The sequence below is a fragment of the Bos javanicus genome, chromosome X (genome assembly GCF_032452875.1).
Source record: "Bos javanicus breed banteng chromosome X, ARS-OSU_banteng_1.0, whole genome shotgun sequence".
NCBI lineage: Eukaryota > Metazoa > Chordata > Mammalia > Artiodactyla > Bovidae > Bos > Bos javanicus.
In genome coordinates, this window is record NC_083897.1 from 93,142,305 (window position 1) to 93,166,791 (window position 24,487).

General features: G+C 46.7%; 2 protein-coding genes across 4 annotated transcripts; one reads left to right on the forward strand and one right to left on the reverse strand.

The window, feature by feature from the left end:
- Positions 1 to 29: 29 nt before the first annotated feature.
- Positions 30 to 13,394, forward strand: RIBC1 (RIB43A domain with coiled-coils 1). 3 transcript variants are annotated; one of them, XM_061410210.1, is made up of 8 exons: positions 30 to 243; positions 588 to 659; positions 6,051 to 6,146; positions 7,244 to 7,325; positions 7,531 to 7,875; positions 12,142 to 12,260; positions 12,650 to 13,044; positions 13,152 to 13,394. In XM_061410210.1, the coding sequence occupies exons 2-8, from the start codon at positions 651 to 653 to the stop codon at positions 13,231 to 13,233; spliced, it is 1,128 nt and encodes a 375-aa protein (XP_061266194.1). In that variant the 5' UTR covers positions 30 to 243; positions 588 to 650; the 3' UTR covers positions 13,234 to 13,394. The 3 variants fall into 3 exon arrangements, with proteins under 3 accessions (XP_061266194.1, XP_061266195.1, XP_061266193.1); XM_061410209.1 differs by having other exon boundaries at positions 33 to 243; positions 6,051 to 6,167; XM_061410211.1 differs by lacking the exon at positions 12,650 to 13,044 and having other exon boundaries at positions 32 to 243; positions 6,051 to 6,167.
- Positions 13,395 to 13,542: 148 nt separating this feature from the next.
- On the reverse strand, positions 13,543 to 15,930 carry HSD17B10 (hydroxysteroid 17-beta dehydrogenase 10). The gene is made up of 6 exons (XM_061410213.1): positions 15,823 to 15,930; positions 15,311 to 15,475; positions 14,518 to 14,682; positions 14,269 to 14,397; positions 14,081 to 14,189; positions 13,543 to 13,881 (listed from the first exon to the last, which is right to left on the reverse strand). The coding sequence occupies exons 1-6, from the start codon at positions 15,847 to 15,849 to the stop codon at positions 13,691 to 13,693; spliced, it is 786 nt and encodes a 261-aa protein (XP_061266197.1). The 5' UTR covers positions 15,850 to 15,930; the 3' UTR covers positions 13,543 to 13,690.
- Positions 15,931 to 24,487: the final 8,557 nt, after the last annotated feature.

The following is a 24,487-nucleotide window of genomic DNA, read 5'->3' on the forward strand; positions in this document are numbered from 1 at the left end:
ATGGCGGTTTTGTTGATCGGTTGCCAAGGCGCGAGGTTATGACTGGCGTTCGGGCCCCGCCCCCTTTTCTTGTTGCTTGGCAGTGCAAACCGCCGCTACAAGCGACCTAATAGTTGAGGAGGCAAGCAGTGCAGTGAGGTGTCTGCAGCTTTGAGGATCCCGGAAAGCTGGCTGACGAGGCCGACCCTTGCTGAGACAAGTCAGAAGTCACAGGAGGGTTATGCCCTCCAGGGCAAGAGGAAGGTGGGAGCCCGGCTGCGGCTTTTGCCTGGCCGGCGGGAAGGTTCAGACTAGAAAAGGGTCGGGAATTGGAATGACCCCAGGGAGGGGAGGACGGAGGGGCCAGCAGGAGGATTCCGTGTTAGAGGAGCTCAAATCTTGCTGAGGTTGGAATTGGAGTGGGGTAGAGTTATACATGGGATAGGGTGTTAACGGGGATGAGGTGTGAATGGAGTCGAGGGAACTCTGGAGCGACGGGGATAAGGGCTGGGGAAAACTGTGGCCAGAGGTACTACCCCTACCCGCGCCACCCCCCACCTCCCCGCCCCGCCACCGCCCGCGCGACTCTCTCCTTCTTCTCCAAGCAGAGTTCAGAGACTGCCGCTATAGTCTTGGACCTAACCTGGGAGCTTTACAATTGGAACTCCTTGATGAGAAAGGTATTTTGTGTGAACCCCTGGGAGTCAGGGTCCCTAAGCCTGTGCTCTCCACCTCTTATCGAATAACTTCTTCCCTTCCCCCTCTTCATCTGTCTTTTCATGCCTCACTCCCATCCAATTCCCTCCTCTCCATCCCCTCTCTGACCAGTCTCTTGCTTCTCTTCCTTTTCTCTGCTCTGCCCTCTACCCCTATCAACCGCCCAGTAGCCCTCCTCCCTCTTTTCCCCCTCTGCCCCTGACCTTTCTGTCCCTTTCCTGTTTCCCATCTTTTCTATCCCTCTGCTCCATCCCATCATGCCCCATTACCTTATTACCTGCTCTTTATTAAGCCATGATGTTAGCAGTTCAAGAAGCTGTCTGTGGAATCCTCCCCTTCAGTTTGACCTTATATTGTGGTGGCAGATGGAATATAAGCAAGCTGGCGTCAGTGCTTAGACTTAGACATGGAAAGGGTCTGGTGGCTGCTACAGCCATTCCTGTAACTATTTTTTAAACGATGTCTGGAGGCTGGGAAGAGTCTTAGGACAAGTCCAGAAAAATGAGAAAGCCTGGTTGATGCAATCGAGTAAATGAAGTTCAGTTGGGAGATACTGGTGTGATCAGGCTGAGGGGATAAAATGACCAAAGGACAGCAATCTCATAATGGACAGGAACTAGAAATCCCATGAATGGCAGAGCCTGGCGGGCTACACTTTGGGGTGGCAAAACAGTTGGACAGGACTTAGCAACTAAACAACAATAACTTCCATTTAAGATGAAATGTAGCTTTTTGGAGAGAAAATCAAATGGGATCCCTACTTCTCACACCATATACAAAATGCAATTCCTAAATAGATTAAAAACTTAAATGAGAAAAGCAAAACTTTAGAAATTTTAGGATATATAGGAGAATATCTTTATCACCTCAGGGGATTTCTTAAATGATAAAAACTTCTGAACTTAAAGTAAAAGATTGGTAAATTTGACTGCATTCAAATTCCTCCAAATTATAACATAAGGTGAAAAGATGATAAGTGCACACAAAAAGCTTCTAAAGTATCAATCTGGGTTCTGTGGAGGGTTTGCAGGTGTTCATTTTGTTGTATTTCATAACTTATATGTGTTAACCATTTTCCTTTGTATGTATCGATCGTTAACATAAATTATTATAAAATAATAACAAAGTGAAAACACAAGCCACAAATTGAAGATGTTTCCCACAGGTAAACTAAGAAATGATTGATGTGCAGAATACATAAGAAAACTCCTAAAATTAATAAGAAGAGGACAAACATTTTTTAATGAACAAAAGATATGAATGGGCACTTCACAGAAGAGAAAGAAAAAATGCCCAAAACACACATGAAAAGATGTTGCAACCTCATCAGCAATAAGGAAAATGCCAATTAAAATTGATAATTATAACTTTATACCCACAAGTTGGCAAAAATTAAAAAGTCTGTAACATCAAGTGTTGCTGAGGATGTGGTGTAGCTAGAGTTTATATGCACTATAGTGAAAGTATAAATTGGTGCAGTCTTGGAAAATAACATTATCTTGTAAAGTTTAAATAGGCTGATGCCCTATGATCCAGCACTTCCACTTCTAGGCATATACTAGGGACACTTCCAGCTGTATATATCTCTCTCTCTTAATCTACAAGTTCCTCTTTTTTGGCAATTAACTAAACTGGATTGTTTGTGCTGCAGAGTCCTAGTCTCTCTTGAACCCGCTTCAGTCAGGCCCCACCAAAAATGTTCTCATCAAGGTCAGAAGCAACCCTCCCCTTCAAATCAGTCAGTTCTCAGTCCTCATCTTATTTAACCCATCATCAGTTGCTCACTCTCTCCTCCCAAAAGCACTTTCTTCACTCAGCTTGTCAGGGAACTCCAGTTTTTAAGCCCATTCCACCTCTCAGAGCCTGAAGCAACTGAGCGACTTTCACACTTCACTTCATCTCACTCGCCACTCAGCCTCCAGAGCTGGCTCCTCCTCTCCCTATCTCCCCTGAGGCATTCTTATCCACCTAGAGTACCTTAGAGATCTCTTACTGCCTCATAGCTTTACATTCCTTGTATCAGTCAGGAAGGGGTGGATTATGCTGAGGTTACAAACAACCTCAAAATCTCAGCGGCTATATGTGGAAGCTAACACATACAACAAACTAGTGAATATAATATAAAAGGAGCAGACTTACAGATACAAACTAGTGGTTACCAGTGATGGGGAAGGGGTACTATAGGGGTAAAAGAGTGGGAGGTACAAACTATTGGGTGTAAGATAGGCTCAGCTATGTATTGTACATCAGGGGGAATAAAACCAATACTTTGTACTAACTGTTAATGGGAAGTAACCTTTAAAAACTATTAAAAAAAAAAACCCTAAGAACAACCAATCCAAACACAGTCAACTAGGCCTTCTCAAATAAAACAAGCACTTCAGCTATAGCCAATCAAATAATTTCCTTGTTTTCCATCTCTTTAAACATCTTTCCTTAAGCTCTTAACCACTTCCGGTTTGGCAGTGCCCAATTTGTTTTTTGCCCAAATAAACTTAAAAAATGTTTCTAAGTCTCAGCAGCTCATAAAGACAGGTTTCTCACTCTGCTTCTTGTCCATTGTGGGTTGGCTACATCTCTGCTCTGTCTTCACTCCAGGACCAAGACTGAAGGGACAGCCCTCACCTGGGACATTGCTGGTCCCACAGCAGTAAAGAGAGAACATGGCTATCACTTAATGGCTCTTAGTTCTGCTTAGGAATGGCACTGTCAATTCTCACTTTCCAGAGGGCAAAGCAGATTATGTGGCTAATCGCGAGGGCAATATAATAAGAATATAGAATCCTGTAAGGAGGAATAGCAAAGAAAACTTTTGGGGGGCCTTGTGAGATCTTAGTTCCCCAGCAGGGATCAAACCTATGCCCCCTGAAGTGGAAGTGCAGAGTCCTAACCACTGGACAGCAAGGAAATTCCCAATAGCAAATCTTTTTGAAAAATAACAAAATTTTCCATACTATCTGTATCTATCAATGGGTATTGACCTCTCAAACTCAACACCTCCAAAACCAATCTCCAGATTCTCATCCTATTCTATTCTCTTCATACAGACTATTTAGTTGATAGCAATGCATCTGACTGCTCCAGTCCAAATCCTTGAAGTCATTCTTAACACTGCTTCCTCACAGCACATCCAATCCATCAGGAAGTCCTGCTGGCTCTGCCTTCAAAATATATCCAGAATCTGACCACTTCTCCCTACATCTGCTGCTACTAACCTGGCGTGATCATCATCTCTTGCCTGTACAACTGCAATAGCCTCCTGTCTGGTCTCCCTGCCTGTAGCCTCCCTTCCCATCCCTTCCAGTCTATTCTTAACACACCAGCCAGAGCAATCCTTTACAAATCAAAGACAGGACACATTACTCCCACTGCTCAAAATCCTCCAATGGCTGCCCATTTTTCTGAGTAGAAGCTGCAGCCTTTACAATGGTCTGTGAAGTCCTACATGCTCTGCATCTCCCCACCCAATCTAATGTTATTTCCCACTCCTCCTTCATTCACACACTTGCCTCCCTGCTGTCCTCTTGAATGTGTGAGTGCCTCTTGTGTCCACCTTAAGGCCTCTGCACTTGTTCCCTCTACTTGCAGTGCTCTCCTCCTAGTTATCTGCATAGGAGACTCCCTCACCTTCTTCAACTATTTCTTTCCCAGTTATGCCTCCCCTGACTTCCATATTTAAAATTGCAACACTCTCCCCATTTCCTTAGCACTTCCAATTCCCCTTATCCTGCTCTATATTTTTTCCCAAAGCACTGATCATCTTCTTACAAACTATTTAATGTACTCTCTCTAGTCTTGTCTGTCCCCACTAGAAAGTAACTATCACAAGGACTCAGATTTTTGTCACTTTTGCTCCTTGATGTCTCTCAAACGCTTAAGGGATTGTCTGTCAGTAGGCACTTCACAGATATTTGTTAATTGATAAATGAACATGGGTGAAAAAAACAAGATGCAGAAGAATGCATACTGTGTGATACTCCATCGAGGTTCAAGACAGAATGTTTTAAAATATTGTTCAGGGAATCATACACACATATATGGTATATTAGTGCATATTACTAAGGGAATGGTGACATTTTGGATAGTGGTTCTTAGGGTAAGGATGAGGGAGAACAGACACAAGACACTTAAATAGTATTAATCATGTTCTATTTCTTAACTGGGGAGTTGGTTCATGGGTCTCTTTTATCATGCTTCCTAAGTTACATATGGCTTATATATAATTCCCCTGTGTGCATCAAATATTTCAGTTACAAAATGGTTAGACAGTGAATAAGTGAGGTTGGAACTAGCTGTAGAAGGAGTTGATGAATGGTATTCCAAGCAAAGGAATGCAATGTATAAAGGCCCTGAGGTGGGAACAGTTGTAGTGTTGGAGGACTTGATAGGAAGCCAGCGTACCTGGAGAACAGTAAACAAGGAAGAGGGAGGCATGAGATGAACTGGAGAGGTGTGCAGGAACCGAATCTTGAAAGCCCACAGTAAGGGGTTTGGGTCTAATTCTAACTGTGGCAGGAAGCCAATGGAGGATTTTAAGCAGGTGCAAGACATGATCAGATTTATGTTAGCAAGAGATTTTGACTGTGGCTTTGGCTGGGCTTCCCAAAATACAAAGGAATACAGGCAAATTTAAGCCTTTAATTTGACTACAGCATAAGTAATAAAAATAAAGGGGGAACGGTGGTGGCATTTACTAAAACAGAAAAAACTAAATAGAGCGTAATGCAAAAGGGATGTTGTAAATCAGTTTGAGACTTGGAAAGGTGAGCAGGAATCAGATCATGAAGACTCATAAACAAAAACATTGGGGAACAATTTGGTTTATGCCATGCATCCATGCTCAGTCCTGTTCAACTCATTGTAGCCCACCAGGCTCCACCATCCATTGGATTCTCCAGGCAAGAATACTGGAGCGGGCTGTCATTTCCTCCTCCAGGGGATCTTCCCTCCTGCATCTCCTGCACTGGCAGGCAGATTCTTTACCATTGAGTCACCTGGGAAGCCCCCTTGCTTTATAGATACTTTCAAAGCTTTTAAGCTGAGGTGTGCCATGGTCAGATTTGCTTTCAGAAAAATCACTTTGGTAGCCAAGGCAGAGAAGCAGTAGAGAGCCTAACACTGGAGCAAGGGAGCCCAGTGAGGTTCCTGGGAACATTATCTGGCACCAGCTTGTGAGGCCTGAATTAGGGTTGTGACAGCAGAGATGGAAAACACAGATATGAAATATGTCAGGAAGTAAAATCAGTAGGAATCAATAGCTGGTAAGATACTGTGGGGAGAAAGGAATGGGGGTGGGGGTATAGTCAAGTATGATGGTTAGCACTGATTGGCCATCCAACTTGCACTTGCTCCAGATGTATCAGGTAGATCTGCCACCAGATCCCAAGGAGGTGGCAGCCATCGAAGCTAGAAGAAATCAAGAAAAGGAGCGACAGAGTCGATTCTTCAATGTGAGGACCAGAGTCATGGGGGTGAGTGGGCAGTGGGGACTTTCTCTGGACCAGGGGTCACCTCACTCTTACACCAGGAGAAGAACATAGCCGTGCCCATTACAGCCCCTCCCTGATTTGAGCAGACTGCAGGGTTATAAAGGAGGGAGGAAGGGAAAAAGGCACCCACCCCCACGTGTGGTGAGGGCCTGAGAAAGAGGCCTAGAGGTGAAGGGGAAGAGGAGCCAGTGACAGCTGACTCTTCTCCAGTCAACTCTGGGCCAAGTGGTGTGGTTTTCAAGAGACAAGTAAATGGAGCCAAAAGAAGTCTATAAAGAATATTTGGTATCGCATGCATATGCCAAAACTCTCTGGAAGGCTACATAAGAAACTGGTAACTGATGGGAGGGACACTTACTCTTCCCTAAGCTGTATTCCCTTTTGCACTATTTTGAAATGTTTTAAATGAATTATAATCAAAATAAAGAGAAAATATTGATAGTTAAGAAAAAAATAGATTGCTGGGTGGGTGGATGAGTGGTGTGACTTGAGAGCTAGTTGGCAAACGTTTCAAGGCCTGTTCTGTGCCAAGCACTGGGTTAGGCAATAGGGACACAAAGCTGACTAAGGCCCAGTCTCTGCCCTTGGCAAGCTCACAGCCTAGGAGACAATCAATAGAGGCAAAGTTCAAGGTAATGAGGATAGTGGGTCCTAGGTTCTATGGTAGTAGCACCTGCTGGAGGGATCAGGAAAGTCTCAGCTGGTCTTAAGGGATGAATAGGAGTTTGGGTAAAAAGGGGAGGAAAGAGTGTTCCAAGTGGAGGGAGCTGCTGGAGCAAAGGCTATCAGTATGAAACAGCATAAGATATGTATGTAGAGAACTGTAAGCAGAGCTCCTGAGGGTGGGAGAAGGGAAGAGGGTGAGAAGAGCCTGGAGGCAGAGGCTAGACCACCGAGGGACTTACAAACCATGGTGAGATGGTGGGACATTATCCAGTAGATACTGTGGATCCTATAGGAGGATTTTGAGGCAGATAAATTCTGAGCAGTCTGTGTTAGAGCATTTGAGGCCCACTGCTGAGCTCCTACCTTGATTTAGCCCATTTCTTTGGGATCAGGTGGATGTTGAAGCCCTGAACAACCAGGTGGAAGAACGAAAGCTTCAGGAGGCAACAGAACGGAGCAAGGAGGCAGCTTATGGTAAAAAGCCCAAGGCCGGAGGCCAGCCAAGGGGGAAAAGCAAGGACCTGAGTGGGCTAAGGCAGGGCAGTTCTGCTCTGGAGTGCAGCCTGAGGTCTGGGGGGTGTGGTAAGACAAACCAGATGGGCCTTTGGGAGCAGTGGCTGTGCTGAATAGGCTGTCTCTCCTGTGGGGCCTTCTCCATGCCCCTACCCACCACCCCCAGGTACCAACCAGGTGCGATATGATCTGGTGGCTCAGATGCTAGAGAAGGAACAGGCAGAACGGACACGTCGGCTGGCCAAGAAAGTCCAAAACTTTAGAGAACAGAGGCAGAAACTCAGGAACAGGTGTGAATTAGACTTCTGGAATTCAAACCAACTCTGGAGGGAGTTTCCAGCTTATCTTGGTGACAATGCTCCCTACTATGGCCAAGCCAGCCTGCAGTGCTTCTCTGGGGAAGATCTGGAGAGGGCCACATATCTGAGAATGCAGCAGGAGCAGTTCCAATACAGCCTGGAGAGGCAGCTACAAGAGCAACAGCAAGCCAGAGTTGATGAGAACTGTGCAGGTAAGTAGCGAGGCCCTCCAGGTCGTGACCTGAGGCCCAGTGGGGAGGCATCCTGAGTGGAAGACCAGAACTGTATGGGCAGGTCCAGTTTCACATAAGGGCTGATGCTGAAAGGTCCCAATCTCCTTCATCAACTGACAGTGTAGCCATTGATCCCTGATAGCCTGGCACTCCATTACCTGGAGACAGCAGAGTAGAGACAAACCTAATGGTCCTGCCACTTACTAGCTAGTTTTGGGAAATGAACCCTCCTCTCTGTGTGCTTCAGTTTGCTTATCTTTAAAATGAGGAAATTATCCATACCACACAGCTCATGTGAGAATGAAATGAGATGCTGTAAGTAAAGCACAAGCATCAGTAGAATAGTAGCTACAATAACCAGTAGCTACTATTACTCTGACATCTGTGGCCATGTTCCCCTCTTCCATTAGAGTAAGGGCAAGAACCATCTCTTACCTACTCACACCACTCACCTTTAAAACCACCCCTGTTGTAGCACAGTGTTTTGTTATACCACTTACCATAGAGGTATTTGTGGAATGTCTTTCTCCCCCCAAATGTCAGCTCACTGAAGATGAACCACATCTTTCGTTTCCACCTCTATATCCCAGTTACCTAGTACATTGCCTGCCAGTGTCAGGAGTTCAACAAAATCATCATTGAATGAACAACTGAAGACCAAAATAAACAAGACAGGCACCCTGCCCTCCAGAAACCCACAGAACCAGGACTTCCAGAAAATCAGTTTAGAGTAAAAAGAAAAAACACATGCACAAGTTATTTACCAGCAAATATCTATGCTTTAACACTGCATTAGGTACTATGACAGGTACTGTGATAGAAATATATACAGGACATCACTCAGTCGTGTCTGACTCTTTGCAACCCCATGGACTATACAGTCCATGGAATTCTCCAAGCCAGAATACTGGAGTGGGTAGCCTTTCCCTTCTCCAGGGATCTTCCCAACCCAGGGATCGAACCCAGGTCTCCCACATTGCAGGCGGATTCTTTACCAGCTGAGCCATAAGGGAAGTCCAAGAATACTGGAGTGGGTAGCCTATCCCTTCTCCAGAGGATCTTCCCCACCCAGGAATTGAACCAGGGTCTCCTGCATTGCAGCCAGATTCTTTATCAACTGAGCTATGAGGGAAGTCCATAGGACACAGAGGGAACATCAAGATGGGAGTGTTAGTTCTCACAGGGGAAGGGAGGGATGGTAGGGGGTTGGCACAGGCCAGCTGTCAGGAACCAAATTTTAGAAAGCTGGGTACAATTTTGGCAAGGCAGAGAGTGAATGAGAAAAGGCCATTCTAGGCAGAGTGGGCAGCAAGAGGAAGAGCTAACCCTTACTGGGTACCAGACACTGTGCCAAGCTTTCTACCATGTATTAACTTATTTCATCTTCAACAACCCTATGAGGCAAGTACTAGTGATATCCCTATTTTCTGTGGAGGAAACTGAAAGAACTGAAGAACAGAGATATTAAGTTGCCCAAAATCATACAGCTAGTGGGTCATGGAGGGGGGGAGTGAACTCAGTGGCAGGTTGGCTCCAGAGCCCACACTCTTGATTGCTACACCATATTTGCTCTGTCACCATGAGAAAATGGGGACTCAGGGGCCAAGGGAGGTTTCAGAGAGGGAGTCGTCAATGTCAAATGCCCTCAGAAAAGTTCAGATAGGAAAAGAAACCTATTAGATTGAGAAATTAGGAGTATTTGGTGATTACCAAATCACCAAAAAGTAGCTGCAGTGGCACCGGGGGCCAGCTACCTAGTGACAACAGGCAGGTGTACAAGAAGGTAGAGGTAGGCAACAGAACAGCAGAATGCTGGGGGAGAGTCTATGTAGTGTCATGAAAGGAGCATGAGCTGATTCCTTGAGAGATCTGGATTCTAACTTACTAAGCGCTGGCTGTGTAACCTTAGGCATTTTACTTCACCTCTGGACCTCATCTGGAAACGGGGTGACCTTTCCTATTTGAGTTGCTATGAAGACCAAAAGGAAACCAGGCACCCCTATCCTCCCTTCCCCTGCCATCCAGTCTCCGAAGTCTGTCCCTGTGCCTCTCCAGAGCCAAGCCTTTAACCTATGCTCTGGACCCCATTTCCCCTGCCTCCCATGCAGGTTGTGCTCCCTCAGGTATGCCCTGGCCCTGAGGTTCTCAACACTTTTCACTGGCCGTATTCTGTGAAGGCTATAAACATGCTTATGTCTAACCCTTTTTTAAAAAAACTTTTTAAATTTTTTATTTCTTTTTGGCTGTGCTGGGTCTTTGTTGCTGCGCAAGGACTTTTTCTTGTTGTGGAGCATGGGCTCTAGGGTGCACAGCTTCAGTAGTTGTGGCACATGGGCCCAGTTGCCCCGAGGGATGTGGAATCTTCCCAGACCAGGGATTGAACCCGTGTCCCCTGAACCGGCAGGATTCTTAACCACTGGACCAACAGGGAAGTCTCTGTATAACCCTCCTTAAGAATAAAACAAAAGCCTCTCTCCATTCTGATTCCTGTAGATGCTATGAGCTAGCTCTTTTCCTTTACAGCCATACTTTTTGAAAAATCTGTCTCCACTTGCTGTCATTCCTTCCTAACTTTCCAGTCACACTTCAACTCCTGAGATCTTATTTCTCCCCACACACCTGCACTGACACTACTCTTACAAAAATCATCAATGCCCTTTGTGTTATCAGGTACAAGAGGCTCTGTTCAGTCTTTTCTCCTTTACTTGGACTTTCTTGCTACACTTGACTCTTATCACATGTTCCTTCTTAAACCTCTCTCTTCCTTGGCTTCTGTGACAGCATATTCTGCTATAGCTCTCCGATCATTCCTCTTCCTTCTAGAGACTTTGTCCTTGGCACACTGCTCTCCTTACCCTGTATACTTGCCTCAGGTGCCCTCGACCCTCATTCTGGTTTCAGCTACCACATCACCATCTCTATGCTGAGGACTCTTTACCTGCAGTCAGATATCCAGGTGGCTGCTGACCACCTCCAATTCAGCTTCCTAAAGAGAATTCATCAGTGATCCCTAACCTGCTCTGCATTCTGTATCCTCTAGTTCCAGAGGTAGCCACATCATGCATGGAGTCATCCCAGCCAGGACCCTGGGAAGCATCCAAGTCTTTTGCTCTCCCTTACTCCCTAATCCAATCCATCAAATTCTGCTGATGAAACCTCCATATATTTCCCCTGCATCCTTTCCATCACTGTCCTGGTTTCAGCCCTCTCAGCTGGCCTACTGCCATAGCCTCCAAGATGGCTTCCCTACCTCCACTGTCTCCCACCAGCCTCACTGTCCTTTATACTGGCACCAAAAGGAGCCTTCTAAAATGCAAATCTAACCATGTCACCCCCTTACTTAAAATCCTTCCATATTCGCCATCACCTTCAGGGTCAAGTTTCCAGTCCTTAGTTTGGCCCCTGTAGAGCTCCCGAGTCACTTGCATTTTATGCCCCAGTAAGAGCAGACTACTTGTAATTTAAGATACAGATCATGCTGTTTCTTCACTTCCTTATTTGATATTTACCGAGCACCCACTATGTACCAGGCTCTGATATAGGTGCTAGTGTATGGCAGTGGATAAAACAGACAAACGTCCCTGCTTTTACAAAGGTTACCTTGTAGTGAGTAGAGAGACAGGCAATAGACAAAAATAATTAAGTAAAATGTAAGGTATATTGGATGGCGATAAATGCTAGGGAGAAAAATAAATCAGAGGAGGATAAATTTTGGGGTCAGGCAGGTGGCAATTTTAGGTAGGAAAGACAGAAGGCCTCACTGAGGAGCAAAGTGAGCAAAGACCTGAAGGAAGCAAAAGAATATGAGACAAGAGCATCATTTATTACAAATCCCTAAGGCAGAAATGTCTGGCATGTTCTAGTAACAGCATGGAGACCACTGTAGCTGGACTGAAGCACTTTAAATACTTTTGCTCATGCTGTGCCTGCAGCCTAGCCCTTAGTCTGAAGCTCAGAGATGAAATAATTTCCCCAGGTCACACAGCTCCGAAGCAACAGAGCTGGCATTGAGACCCAGGTCCATTGGAAGCATCTTTCAGTGAGGCACCTGAGAAATCCTTGTGGCTGTCACTTTTATTATCCCTAGCCCCAAAGAGTAGCTGCTTCCACACATCCCTACAATGAGGACATTACCCCACTCCCAAACATACATAGACATAGCTTGCACACGCATAAACATACATTCACAAAGCTTGCTGAACAAATGGCTGAATGACAGTGCCCTGGCCATATTTCTTTGTGTAGACATGCTCAATGACCAGCTACGCCTAGCTATGGACATGCGGGCCGCCCAACTAGCCAAGCTGGAGGAGTCCTGCCGCATAGCCATTATGGCTGCCACGGCCAGTGCCAACAAAGCGCAGGTATGTACAGCGTAAGAACCATCCAGGGCACCAGGCTTCCCCAATCTACCGATCAAACCAGCCCTCTCATCTACCTGGGAACTTCCCCCTTCACCCTAGGGCCCTCTCAGGGCAGAAGGTCCCCTTCCCCACCTCCAGGCTCAGGATGATCTGAGAACAGAACACTGCCCTCCTTTCCCCAGTCTCTCAGTCTAAGGGCTTCCAGAGGGCAAAGGAGTTCCCTGCCCATTCCACCCCTTCCCCCACCTTAAGTCACTCAAAGGCCATGCAGTATCTCTTCCTTCTCTCCCTTAGATGGGGGAGAGTAGGGCCATGTCTCCCCCTCCCCCTGTGACTGAGAGCTCCCTGAGGTTGGGCATCCAAACGCTCACATTTGGGGGCCCCACCAGGCAGTTAAGCTGGCTGAGCAGCAGCGCCAAGAGCATCAGCGACAACAGGAGGCGAATCTCGTGGAGGTCCAGAACCAGATCACAAGTGACCTACTGACTGAGAACCCGCAGGTTGCCCAAAACCCCGTGGCTCCCCACAGAGTCCTGCCCTATTGCTGGAAGGGCATGACTCCAGAGCAGAGAGCCACCATCAGGAAAGTACAGGAGACACAACACCATGAAAAGGAAGCACAGCGCCAAGCTGAACAAGCACTGGATGCCAAATGGGAAAGCCAGGCCATAAACTTGGCCCAGGCAGCAAAGGAGCTAGAAGAGCAGGAAAGGGAGCTGTGTGCTGAATTTCGGAGGGGACTGGGCTCCTTCAACCAGCAGCTGGCTATGGAGCCAAAAGCCCAGTGAGTTCTAGTGGGTGGCAGCAAGGATGAATGCCAAGGGAGGGTAGGGAGGGATGGCAAGGGCCAGGGAAAGCCCATTAGCTGAGGCCTCTGGATTTCTTTTACAGGCAGAATTATCTGAATTCAATAATCTATACCAATCAACCTACAGCCCAATATCATCTGCAATTTAACACCAACAGCCGCTGAGCTCAGGATGGTCCTCTCCCACCTCCACCATCAAGCTCACAGAAGCTAACAGAGAGAAAAATACTGCAGACCCTCCCTCCCCAATCCATTTCCCAATGGAAGAGAGCTGAGCCAGTACCCCACCTCTGACCCTGGGTAATAAAGTTATTCACTAAAATCAAGGTTACATGTTGTAATAGGACACAAAAGGTGTAAGGTACTGCCATTCCCACCCCACCCATGGGTTCTGAGCATCCAACCCTGTCAGTCTTCACCCATTCACATTTCTTCCCCATGCCAACTCCCCCAGCACACAGTGCTGCTCACTCCTCCGTGAGAAACAGAGACTTTATTAGGCACACAGGGTGACTGATAGGCAGAGGTTACAAAATGGCTACTGGGCTTCCTTCCAAACTGGAGTAGAGCACTCCAGGAGGGGGAAAGACAGAGGAACCTTTGTTCTCTCTGCCTTCCCCCTTCAAGGCTGCATGCGGATGGCCCCATCCAGCCGGATGACTTCTCCATTGAGGAATGAGTTCTCGATGATGGCCTGTACCAGATGAGCATACTCGGCAGGGTCACCAAGTCGGCTGGGGAAGGGCACCTGGCTGGCCAGGAAGTTGCGCACTTTATCTGGGAGGGTGGTCAACAGCGGGGTGCCAAATAGGCCTAGATAAGACAGCCAGAATCAGAGACCCACCCTCACTTTTATATCTACCTGGTCCCTCCTCACCGTAACTCTACTTGTGGTGCTTCCCTATGTCCAGAGATAGAAGGCTGCTGCTGTTTAGATGGTAGATACCTTCCCTGCTCAATTGTCCACAGATCCCACCCAATCCCAGGTGTGGCAGGGAGGGGATATGTCTACCTGGAGCAATGGTCATCACCCGGATACCCATAGGAGCCAGATCCCGAGCAATGGGCAATGTCATGCCCACTATGCCCCCCTTGGAAGCAGAGTATGCAGCTTGTCCAACCTGGAGAGGGAGTGGAGGTCATAGGGGGCAGGGCCCCCAACAAGTCACCAAGGTACAAGCCTTGTCCCTACTCACACACCTGGCCCTCAAAGGCAGCTACGCTGGCTGTATTGATGATGACCCCACGTTGGCCTCCCTGGTCTGGTTCGTTCTGGCCCATCTCACCAGCCACCAGGCGGATCACATTGAAGGTGCCTATGAGATTCACCTGGAGGACCAGAAGAGACATGATATAGGACTTGAAGCAGAGGTAGCCTTTTGTGGGTGTGGGGACACTCACAGTCAGATACTTCTTACTACTACCCCTGGAGAACCTCTAAGGCCTTACATTGATAACTCGCTGAAAGTCCTCCAAGGTATGGGCCTGGCTTTTCTTTAAGTTATATGTCTTGCTGGCCACTGCAATGCCTGCACAGTTGACTGCCACATCCACACGGCCAAACTTTTCTCTTGCTAGAGTCAGGGCTGCTTGCACATCCTTCTCTGAGGTCACCTTCAAAGGGAAAAGTGGAGAAGGTATTCATCTACCATCACACACATACCACTAAGTCATGCAGGGGGTTGGGGGCGCAGGGCAAATCCAGTCTTCGAGTGACTGTGTAAGCAAGGGAGAGACCAAGGAAAGAAAACTCTAGAGTGAGACAAAGGTGAAAATGTTAGGTATTACAGAGCAGTGTTTCAAAACATCTTTGAAATCTATACCCTCTTTTGATAAACTTACATACCCCTGGAGATTCTCAACTGCTGTGGATCAGATAAGTTGTGAGAATTATTGATATGAATATAAACTAACTTTTTGGTACCCCTACTTGCTAATATGATTTTGTCAAACTTTACTTTCTGTAGTTTGTTTCAGGATAAGTTTTTTGACTTTGTAAATATTAAAATTACAGGGCACAATAACTCTACATATCTCCTTGAGGAGATTCTGATATGGCTAATCTCCAACCTCCCTCCCCGCCCTCCTCCCTGTTGTGAATCACAGCTTTAGAAATTCTTTATCCGGAGGCGTATGAAAACAGCTCAGACCAAAAGGGAAAAGGAGATGAGTCCATTGCCCACAAAGACAGGCACCTTTATGAAAAGGAACCCCATGGGAGAGGTGAGGTAACCCCACTTACGTCGGCTGGGGCAAAGGCGCAGCTCTTCCCTAACTTCTTGGCCTGGGTCTCCCCATCTGAGTTGGGCAGGTCCAAAAGTACAGCAGTGGCCCCCTGCCCCACCAGTCGCTCCGCTGTGGCCAAGCCTAGGCCTGAGGCTCCGCCGGTTATTAAGGCAACCAGACCCTGTGAAGAGGAGCTCGGTCAACAACTACACTGTGCGGACCACCCCCACCCATTCTCCAGGCTTCTGCGAGGGAGGCTCCCGGTCACCGCCGCGACTTGACCCAGATGTGCCTCCTCATCTTAACGATGGGACCCTCTGGGTGTCTCATCCTCAGACAGCCAGCCAGTGCACATCCACATCCAGGGCACATGCACGTGCCCCGGAGAGTTGACCTTCACCTCCCGAGCCCCACCGTCGCAATAACAGGCCTAGATAAGAGTGACGCTTTCTCCCAGCACCGATCTCTCCCCGCTGGTTCTATGGCTGCGCCGTCCCAGTGGGTGCAGAAGGGCGAAAACCCACTTACCTTCACGCTCCGACAAGCAGCTGCCATCTTGTTCAGGCCTCTCTACGGGCTGGACTGTCGGTGATTCGCTGCTTGGCCGGGGCGGAGCCGCGGGGCGGGGCCGGCGAGGTGGGCGGTCCGCCGCTCAGCCAATCAAGTGGGCGCTGGCCTCTCGCGTCACCCGCCGCGGTGGCAAGGCCGGTCCGGGCAAGGTCCAGGCAGAAAGTCTCTACACCCGGGGAAAAACAGCGAATAGCCGCGTCGCAACACTACCACACCCCCGGGCCTTTGGTCAGGCCTGCAGCTCTGCTCGGGGGAGGGGGACAGGAGATTGAGAATGTGTTCCTTACTCCTCGGAAAAAGCCTCCGTTCAAGTATAAATATATCGGAGAGACTCCTATATGCCAGCCTCTGTGTGGGGCACTAGGGATAATAGAAGAATAATAAAATAATCAGAGGAATAATAAAAGGTTCATGCCTTCCGAGAGGGAAGTTGGAAAGTTCAGTTGGAAAAAGAAGTAATTTCAGTACAGACACAGACAAAGGAAGGGACAAAGAACCAGATTCTAGAACCCAGGCATGGATATACAAAGATGGTGATTGTGAGAGCCACATACAGAGAAATATGTTGAGGAAGCGACTGAGAAGAACAGAGATGACCAACAGGTTCTCAGAGATACGGATGTGGAAAGCCATAACAAGAGAAACTAGAAAACGACATTCTGAGACAGCTGCTGAGAAACACAAACCCAAAGAGGCATAAGCAGAGAAGCAAAAAACATCTTTGAGCCTTTGGTACTGTCTTCTATGTCTAACCATCTATTTTAAACCGCAAAGCCCAGAACACACATTTCACATTGGACCTCAACCAGAGATTGTCATTTAAGACCCAGAACACCCTAAAACATCTTTTCACCAGTATCCTAATTATAATTCTGAGCCTACCTTATCTGACTTCTTTATATACTTCTCCCCAAACCAAGGTCTTCAGACCATAACTTTAGTCTACATTTTCAGCCTCATTGAGCTGTGTATTTCCTTTATTTTAAGTATCTCCCTATCTGGGTCCTACCCAGGAAGACTTCCCTCTGGGCCTCCTAAATGTTGACTTGCTACCACACTCATGGTCACTACACCATATCCATGAAAGGATTTAGTACCAGATTCACAATCTTTCAGACAACATGAAGTGCCCCCATCCCTCAGTGATAGCACTCTTAACGGAGCCAAATATGGCCCAACCACAGTGCCCTCTTTGTGTTCTTTCATTTTTAATTTTTATTCAAGTATAGTGTATTTTCAATATTGTGTTAGTTGCAGGTGTACAGCAAAGTGAATCAGTTATATATAAACATATATCCACTCTTTTTTAGATTCTTTTCCCATATAGGCCATTACAGAGTATTGAGTTTTCTGTGCTATACTGTAGTTTCTTATTGGTTATCTATTTTATACATGTTGTTGTTTAGTCACTCGGTCTGTCCAACTCTTTTGCGACCCCATGGACTGGAGCCCACCAGGCTCCTCTGTTGGTGGGATTTCTCAGGCAAGAGTAAGTATTGGAGTGGGTTGCCATTTCCTTCTCCCAGGATCTATGACCCAGGGATCGAACCCACATCTATTGCTTGGCTGGTGAATTCTTCACCATTGAGCCACCAGGGAAGCTATTTTATGTATAGTAGTTTGTATATATTAATCCCAATCTCCCAATTTATCCTCCCCCCCCAGCTGTGTTCATCTTTGAATTAGCTACTCTCTCTGCTTGGAATGTTCTCCTGATCTTTGCATGACTGTATTTGTTGCTGCTGTTGTTGCTATTTGGTCATTCAGAACTAAGCTTCAATGTCACCTCCTCTCCCTCACCTTTCAAGCTGTGAGCCACTTAGTTGCTATTCCATTGTGTTGGAGGATGTCATCAAGAGGACGTAACCTCAGGTTGACCACAGAGCTGGACATTGGGACACTCCATACCCTGCTTATGTCCCTGGAATATGCTCACTGTTCCTACAGTTAGAGCTGTTTCAAGGACATAGTCTTGAGAGGGTAAGGTGGTGTTGGGACCATCTGGACTGAATACCACCTAACTGAATCCCATGAACACCTCTATATAAACTTTTAAGATTCTGGCAGATGCCTGTGGAGATTACTAGGTCTTTTGGTCACCCAGAACAAACCTTAAAAGTTCCCTTGCTCATTAAATCTGCCACCTACCAATCTGGAATGGTCTGCCTCTTTCTTCAGTCTCTCTTTGCCCTTCCTGTTCAGGGGCCAGTTTTTTGAATCAACACATTGCATATTTGAATTCTCTGCATAGTAATTACAGATCCACCATCTTTTTCCAAACGTGGGGCCAGATATGCTTTGGAATTCGAAATTTTTTCAATTCTGAAGACACATACCCTATATTACATAATTATATATACTGCATATACTCTATGCATAATTACTAAAAAAAGTCTGGAGTGTCGCTTATAATTAAACATTAGAGGCAAAAATATGAAAATTTACATTGAATGAATCAAGACTACAAATAGCCTTATGCTATTTCAGGTCAGGTTTTGTCACCTAATGAGTTTGGGCTCCAAAGTATGAAAAAACAGCCTGATACTTCCCAGAACTTTTAGCATTGTGGAATTATGCCTTAAGGATTTTGAGTCTTGTCTAACCTGGCCTTGTTTGTGTGAGTGTTTGTGTGTTCTCCGTGTGCTGGAAAGTAAACCCTGTGGCAGCAGAGTCTTGTCCTTTACCTCTTGGCTACCTCATGCTAAGAACACTGCCTGACATGTACTACACATTCAATATGAATTACGGAATAAATTGGTCAATCTTGGGAGAATTTGCAGGCCCAGCTTCATGAAGAATTATGCTCAGCTCCAAGGACCTTCACCTCCTTTCTACTTTAACCACCTCTGTCTAAACCACACTGTTAACCTTGTCATGTCCTGGAAAGATTCCCCCACGTCTACAAACTACAGCCTCTGACTCTGACCATGTTCTCCCAATCACCTCAGGTCTTCGCTCCACCACTTCTTTTATATCCTTGAACCCTGTTGATCTGTGGGCCTTTCTATTTTCTCCAGCCCAGCAGCTTCTTCCTACTTTTCTTCTGGACAGTGTAGATGCTCTCTCATTCCTCCTCTCTCTTTACCCATTCCCACCAGTGTCCTCAACCCATTATCCCTTGGCATCCTACCAATTCAACTCCTTGAATTTTCAGCACAGACTCTGATACCAGAGGTTTGGGTTTGAATCTCAGCTTCATCATTTGCTAACTGGATGACCTTGGGAAAGCTACTTGAATGTGCCTCTTTATCCTCTTCCATAAAATGGATATAATCAAAGTACCTCCTTTGTAGGGTTATTAGGAATATGGTGCCCTTTCTCGGATTTAACCTGGCTGAAACAACCTTGGCTAGGCCCCCACGAGGCGGAGCCCAAGCACAGCAGAAGCCCAACTCAGTGAAAGCTCCCGTGGTGGAAGCTGAACTCAAGAAAACCCAGCACAGTGGAAGTGACAAGAAGACCAGTGGGCTGGAAACTGGGACAACAAAAGCAAACTCGGCAGAAAGGTCACACAGCTCAGGTTCCAGAAGACCTCCGATTAAGGTAGGAGGTCCTCGCTCCTATGGCTGGAAGGACATATGGCTAACAAAATCTTAATTCCTTTATAGTCTCTCCTTTCTTGTTTCCTCGACACCCGCCTCCCCCCAACCCCCACGAACAGGCGAGCGGCAGTGGGTGCAACTGAGGGACTCTGGCAAGGGCTACTCTACTTCCCAGTGTGTCCCAAAGGTTGCACCATCTGCTATGCCCTAGTAGCTGTTGCCCAAGTGGGTGAGGGTTCTTCTGTCCTTAATGTCCTTTGTGCCAAGGATCAGGCCAATGAAAACTTGTGGGCACAGGTCAGGTATTTAGCATATTTTCTGGCAGATTATGAAGGAGATTCCTTGGCACATTTTTCCCACTGCTTTTTCCTCCCATCCTCCAGCTCCTCTCTCCATGTATGCTACTGCTTACAAAGTATTAGGCAGGTCATCATCTTTCCATTTCTCAAAGTTGTGCTTGAAACCGTTTACCTAAGATTTGGGACTCAAACCCACGTGGCAGGGACTCTGTGCTATGCTTAGTCACTCAGGTCAGTTCAGTTCAGTTCAGTCCCTCAGTCGTGTCAGACTCTTTGCGACCCCATGAATCGCAGCATGCCAGGCCTGCCTGTCCATCACCAACTCCCGGAGTTCACTGAGACTCACGTCCATCGAGTCAGTGATGCCATCCAGCCATCTTATCCTCTGTCGTCCCCTTCTCCTCTTGCCCCCAATCCCTCCCAGCATCAGAGTCTTTTCCAATGAGTCAACTCTTCGCATGAGGTGGCCAAAGTACTGGAGTTTCAGCTTTAGCATCATTCCTTCCAAAGAAATCCCAGGGCTGATCTCCTTCAGAATGGACTGGTTGGATCTCCTTGCAGTCCAAGGGACTCTCAAGAGTCTTCTCCAACACCACAGTTCAAAAGCATGAATTCTTCAGCGCTCAGCCTTCTTCACAGTCCAACTCTCACATCCATACATGACCACTGGAAAAACCATAGCCTTGACTAGACGGAACTTTGTTGGCAAAGTAATGTCTCTGCTTTTGAATATGCTATCTAGGTTGGTCATAACTTTCCTTCCAAGGAGTAAGTGTCTTTTAATTTCATGGCTGCAGTCACCATCTGCAGTGATTTTGGAGCCCCCAAAAATAAAGTCTGACATTGATTCCACTGTTTCCCCATCTATTTCCCATGAAGTGATGGGACCGGATACCATGATCTTCGTTTTCTGAATGTTGAGCTTTAAGCCAACTTTTTCACTCTCCTCTTTCACTTTCATCAAGAGGCTTTTGAGTTCCTCTTCACTTTCTGCCATAAGGGTGGTGTCATCTGCATATCTGAGGTTATTGATATTTCTCCCAGCAATCTCGATTCCAGCTTGTGCTTCTTCCAGCCCAGTGTTTCTCATGATGTACTCTGCATAGAAGTTAAATAAGCAGGGTGACAATATGCAGCCTTGACAAACTCCTTTTCCTATTTGGAACCAGTCTGTTGTTCCATGTCCAGTTCTAACTGTTGCTTCCTGACCTGCATACAGATTTCTCAAGAGACAGATCAGGTGGCCTGGTATTCTCATCTTTTTCAGAATTTTCCACAGTTTATTGCGAGCCACACAGTCAAAGGCTTTGGCATAGTCAATAAAGCAGAAATAGATGTTTTTCTGGAACTCTCTTGCTTTTCCATGATCCAGCAGATGTTGGCACTTTGGTCCGGTTCCTCTGCCTTTTCTAAAACCAGCTTGAACATCTGGAAGTTCACGGTTCACATATTGCTGAAGCCTGGCTTGGAGAATTTTGAGCATTACTTTACTAGCGTGTGTGATGAGTGCAATTGTGTGGTAGTTTGAGCATTCTTTGGCATTGCCTTTCTTTGGGATTGGAATGAAAACTGACCTTTTCCAGTCCTGTGGCCACTGCTGAGTTTTCCAAATTTGGTGGTATATTGAGTGCAGCACTTTCACAGCATCATCTTTCAGGATTTGAAATAGCTCAACTGGAATTCTATCACCTACACTAGCTTTGTTCGTAGTGATGCTTTTCTAAATCCCACTTGACTTCACATTCCAGGATATCTGGCTCTAGATGAGTGATTACACCATCGTGATTATCTGGGTCGTGAAGATCTTTTTTGTACAGTCCTTCTGTGTATTCTTGCCACCTTTTCTTAATATCTTCTGCTTCTGTTAGGTCCATACCGTTTCTGTCCTTTATCGAGCCCATCTTTGCATGAAATGTTCCCTTGGTATCTCTAATTTTCTTGAAGAGATCTCTAGTCTTTCCCATTCTGTTGTTTTCCTCTATTTCTTTGCATTGATCACTGAGGAAGGCTTTCTTATCTCTTCTTGCTATTCTTTGGATAGCAAGATGCTTATATCTTTCCTTTTTTCCTTTGATTTTCGCCTTTCTTCTTTTCACAGCTATTTGTAAGGTGAGAAATAGATTTACGGGACTAGATCTGATAGATAGAGTGCCTGATGAACTATAGACTGAGATTCGTGACATTGTACAGGAGACAGGGATCAATACCATCCCCATGGAAAAGAAATGCAAAAAAGCAAAATGGCTGTCTGAGTTAAGATTACAACCCCTTAATCCTACCGAGCACTGGTCACACTGAAGACCTTGGGAACACCCAACTCCAGTCCGTGGGTCCCAGGAGGTCGACCTGCGTTGACCTGCCTAGTGATCTGGTCCTCTGAAGGTTGTCACACCTCAACCTGCTCAGGGATCCACAGTCCAGGGGTCCCAGGAGATCGACATGCCTTAACCTGCCGAGGGATCCAATTCTCAGGAGGCTAACATGCCTCAACCTGCCTGGGGATTCAGTCTCCAGGAGGCCGTCATGCCTCAGCCTGCCTGGGGATCTGCACCCTGACCTGGGGACGCCCAGCTCTCAGGTTGCAATGGTACTGGGTAGGATAAGCTTCAGAAAGACTCACCCCTAAGGAAGTCCACCCATGGAAATAGAAGGAAGCCTATTAGTTGTGGGACTGTGCCTGGTCTCAGCAATAACTCAGGAGTCCAACAAGAACCCCATTGCCTTTCTGGAAAGTCTAAAAGAGTCCCTCCAGTTTACCAATTTGGACGTAGATTCTTACAAGTGACAGGTGATTTTAAAGGACAAATTCCTGTCCCAATGTGCATCAGACATCAGGATAAAGTTACAACAGCTACAGCAGCAGGACCCTGCTGCCTCTTTAGATGAGATGGTCCAGGCAGCCACCAATACCTGTCATAACAGAGAACAGGAGAGGGAGGCCAAGGCCCAGGAAAGGGAGAAAGGGAAAGAGACAAGGCATGCCCAGATGCTGGCCGCCCTCCAGGGAAACCCTGTGGCAAACCCTGAGTCCTTGAAGGACAAGGCACGAGGCAAATGCCCAATCTGTAGACAGGCGGGACATTTGGGCCAAAGAGTGTCCAAACCATGACAGGTCTCCTAAAACAGCTTGCTACAAATGCCATCAATTGGGACATTGGGCAGCACTCTGCCCTCGGGACCCAAGAGCCTCAAGGTCAAGCACCAAGCCTTCTGTCATGATGGTTCAACAGGACTGAAGCCCCCCGCTCCACCCAGCCTGCCTGTCACAGATAACCATCGTGGAGCTGGAGCCAAGGGTGCAACTGGATGTGGCAGGTAGGTCCGAGAATTTCTTGGCTGACACAGGGGCTACGTATTCTGTCCTGACCTCCTTCTCCTGAGCCTTCTCCTCCCAAACCTGTACCATTTTGGGTGCTATAGGAAAAGCAATTAGAAAAAGATTCACCTGAGCACTTGGCTGTTGGGATGGACAAATATTTTCCCACCAGTTTCTGGTGGTCCCTGGGTGTCCTACTCCCTGTCCTTCCCTATTGGGAAGAGATCTTTCCCTGACTTCAAAATCTTGCAGCTATTGTAGTCCTGATAGAAGATGCTTTAAAACTCTCTCTTGGGGGCAAACTATTTTTACCACCCATCAAGTGAAACAACTCCTGAATGGGAGAGGCCATTTATGGATGTCTGATCAAAGGATCCTCAAATATCAAGTAGTGCTGATGGAAAATCAAGGCCTGACTATATCCCCTTGTGAGGTTCTTAACCCAGCTACCCTCCTGCCTACCCCTGAGGGCTCTCTCCCCTTTCACTCTTGCCTAGCAACCTTGGACCACTGGACAAAACCCTAGAGGGATTGTCAGATCTTCTGACCAATCCTGAGGAAATCTGGTACACTGATGGAAGCAGCTTTGTCTTGGATGGAAAAAGAAGAGCCAGATATGCAATAGTCTCCAATTTTGAGACCATAGAGGCTAAGCCTCTGCCACCAGGTACTTCAGCCTAATTAGCTGAGCTCATAGCCCTGACTTGAGCTTTAGAGCTGGGAAAAAGAAAAAGAGTAGCCATTTATACTGACTCCAAGCATGTTTTTCTGGTGTTACATGCACATGCTGCTATTTGGAAAGAAAGAGGCCACTTGACCACCCAAGGGTCCCCAATCAAATATGGTGATCAAATCCTTAGGCTCTTGGAGGCAGTCCATCTGGCCACTGAGGTTTCAGTCTCGTATTATAAAGGACACCAAAAAGGGAGCACAGAAGTGGCACAAGGAAACCAAGCAGCTGATCAGGCAGCTAAGAGAGCAGGATTACAGAACAATGACCTAATAGGGGTTGCCACCTTAGTTCCACAGACTAATTTGTCAGAAACTCCTTCATATACTGAAGGTGAGACTCTTAAAGCTAAGAGTGAGGGCTTTCAAGAAGATCATGTGGGGTGGTTCCACAAGGAAGGACTCCTTTTTCTGCCTGGGAACCTCCAATGGAAGTTGGTTAACTCCTTACATGCCACCACTCATTTAGGGGAGAAGGCTCTCCAAGGATTACTAGAAAGGTCCTTCAGAGGAACAGGCCTCCAGATGACTATAAGGTAAGTGGTCTCCTCTTGTCCCACTTGCAAATTAAACAACCCCCAAGGAGCTTGCAGACGCGAGCTGGCCCAGCCTGTCCAATGGCATGGGACCTACCCAGGAGAGGGCTGGCAGATGAACTTCATCCAGATGCCAGTTTCTCAAGGGTATAAATACCTATTATTCATGATAGATACATTCATAGGATGGATTAAAGGCTT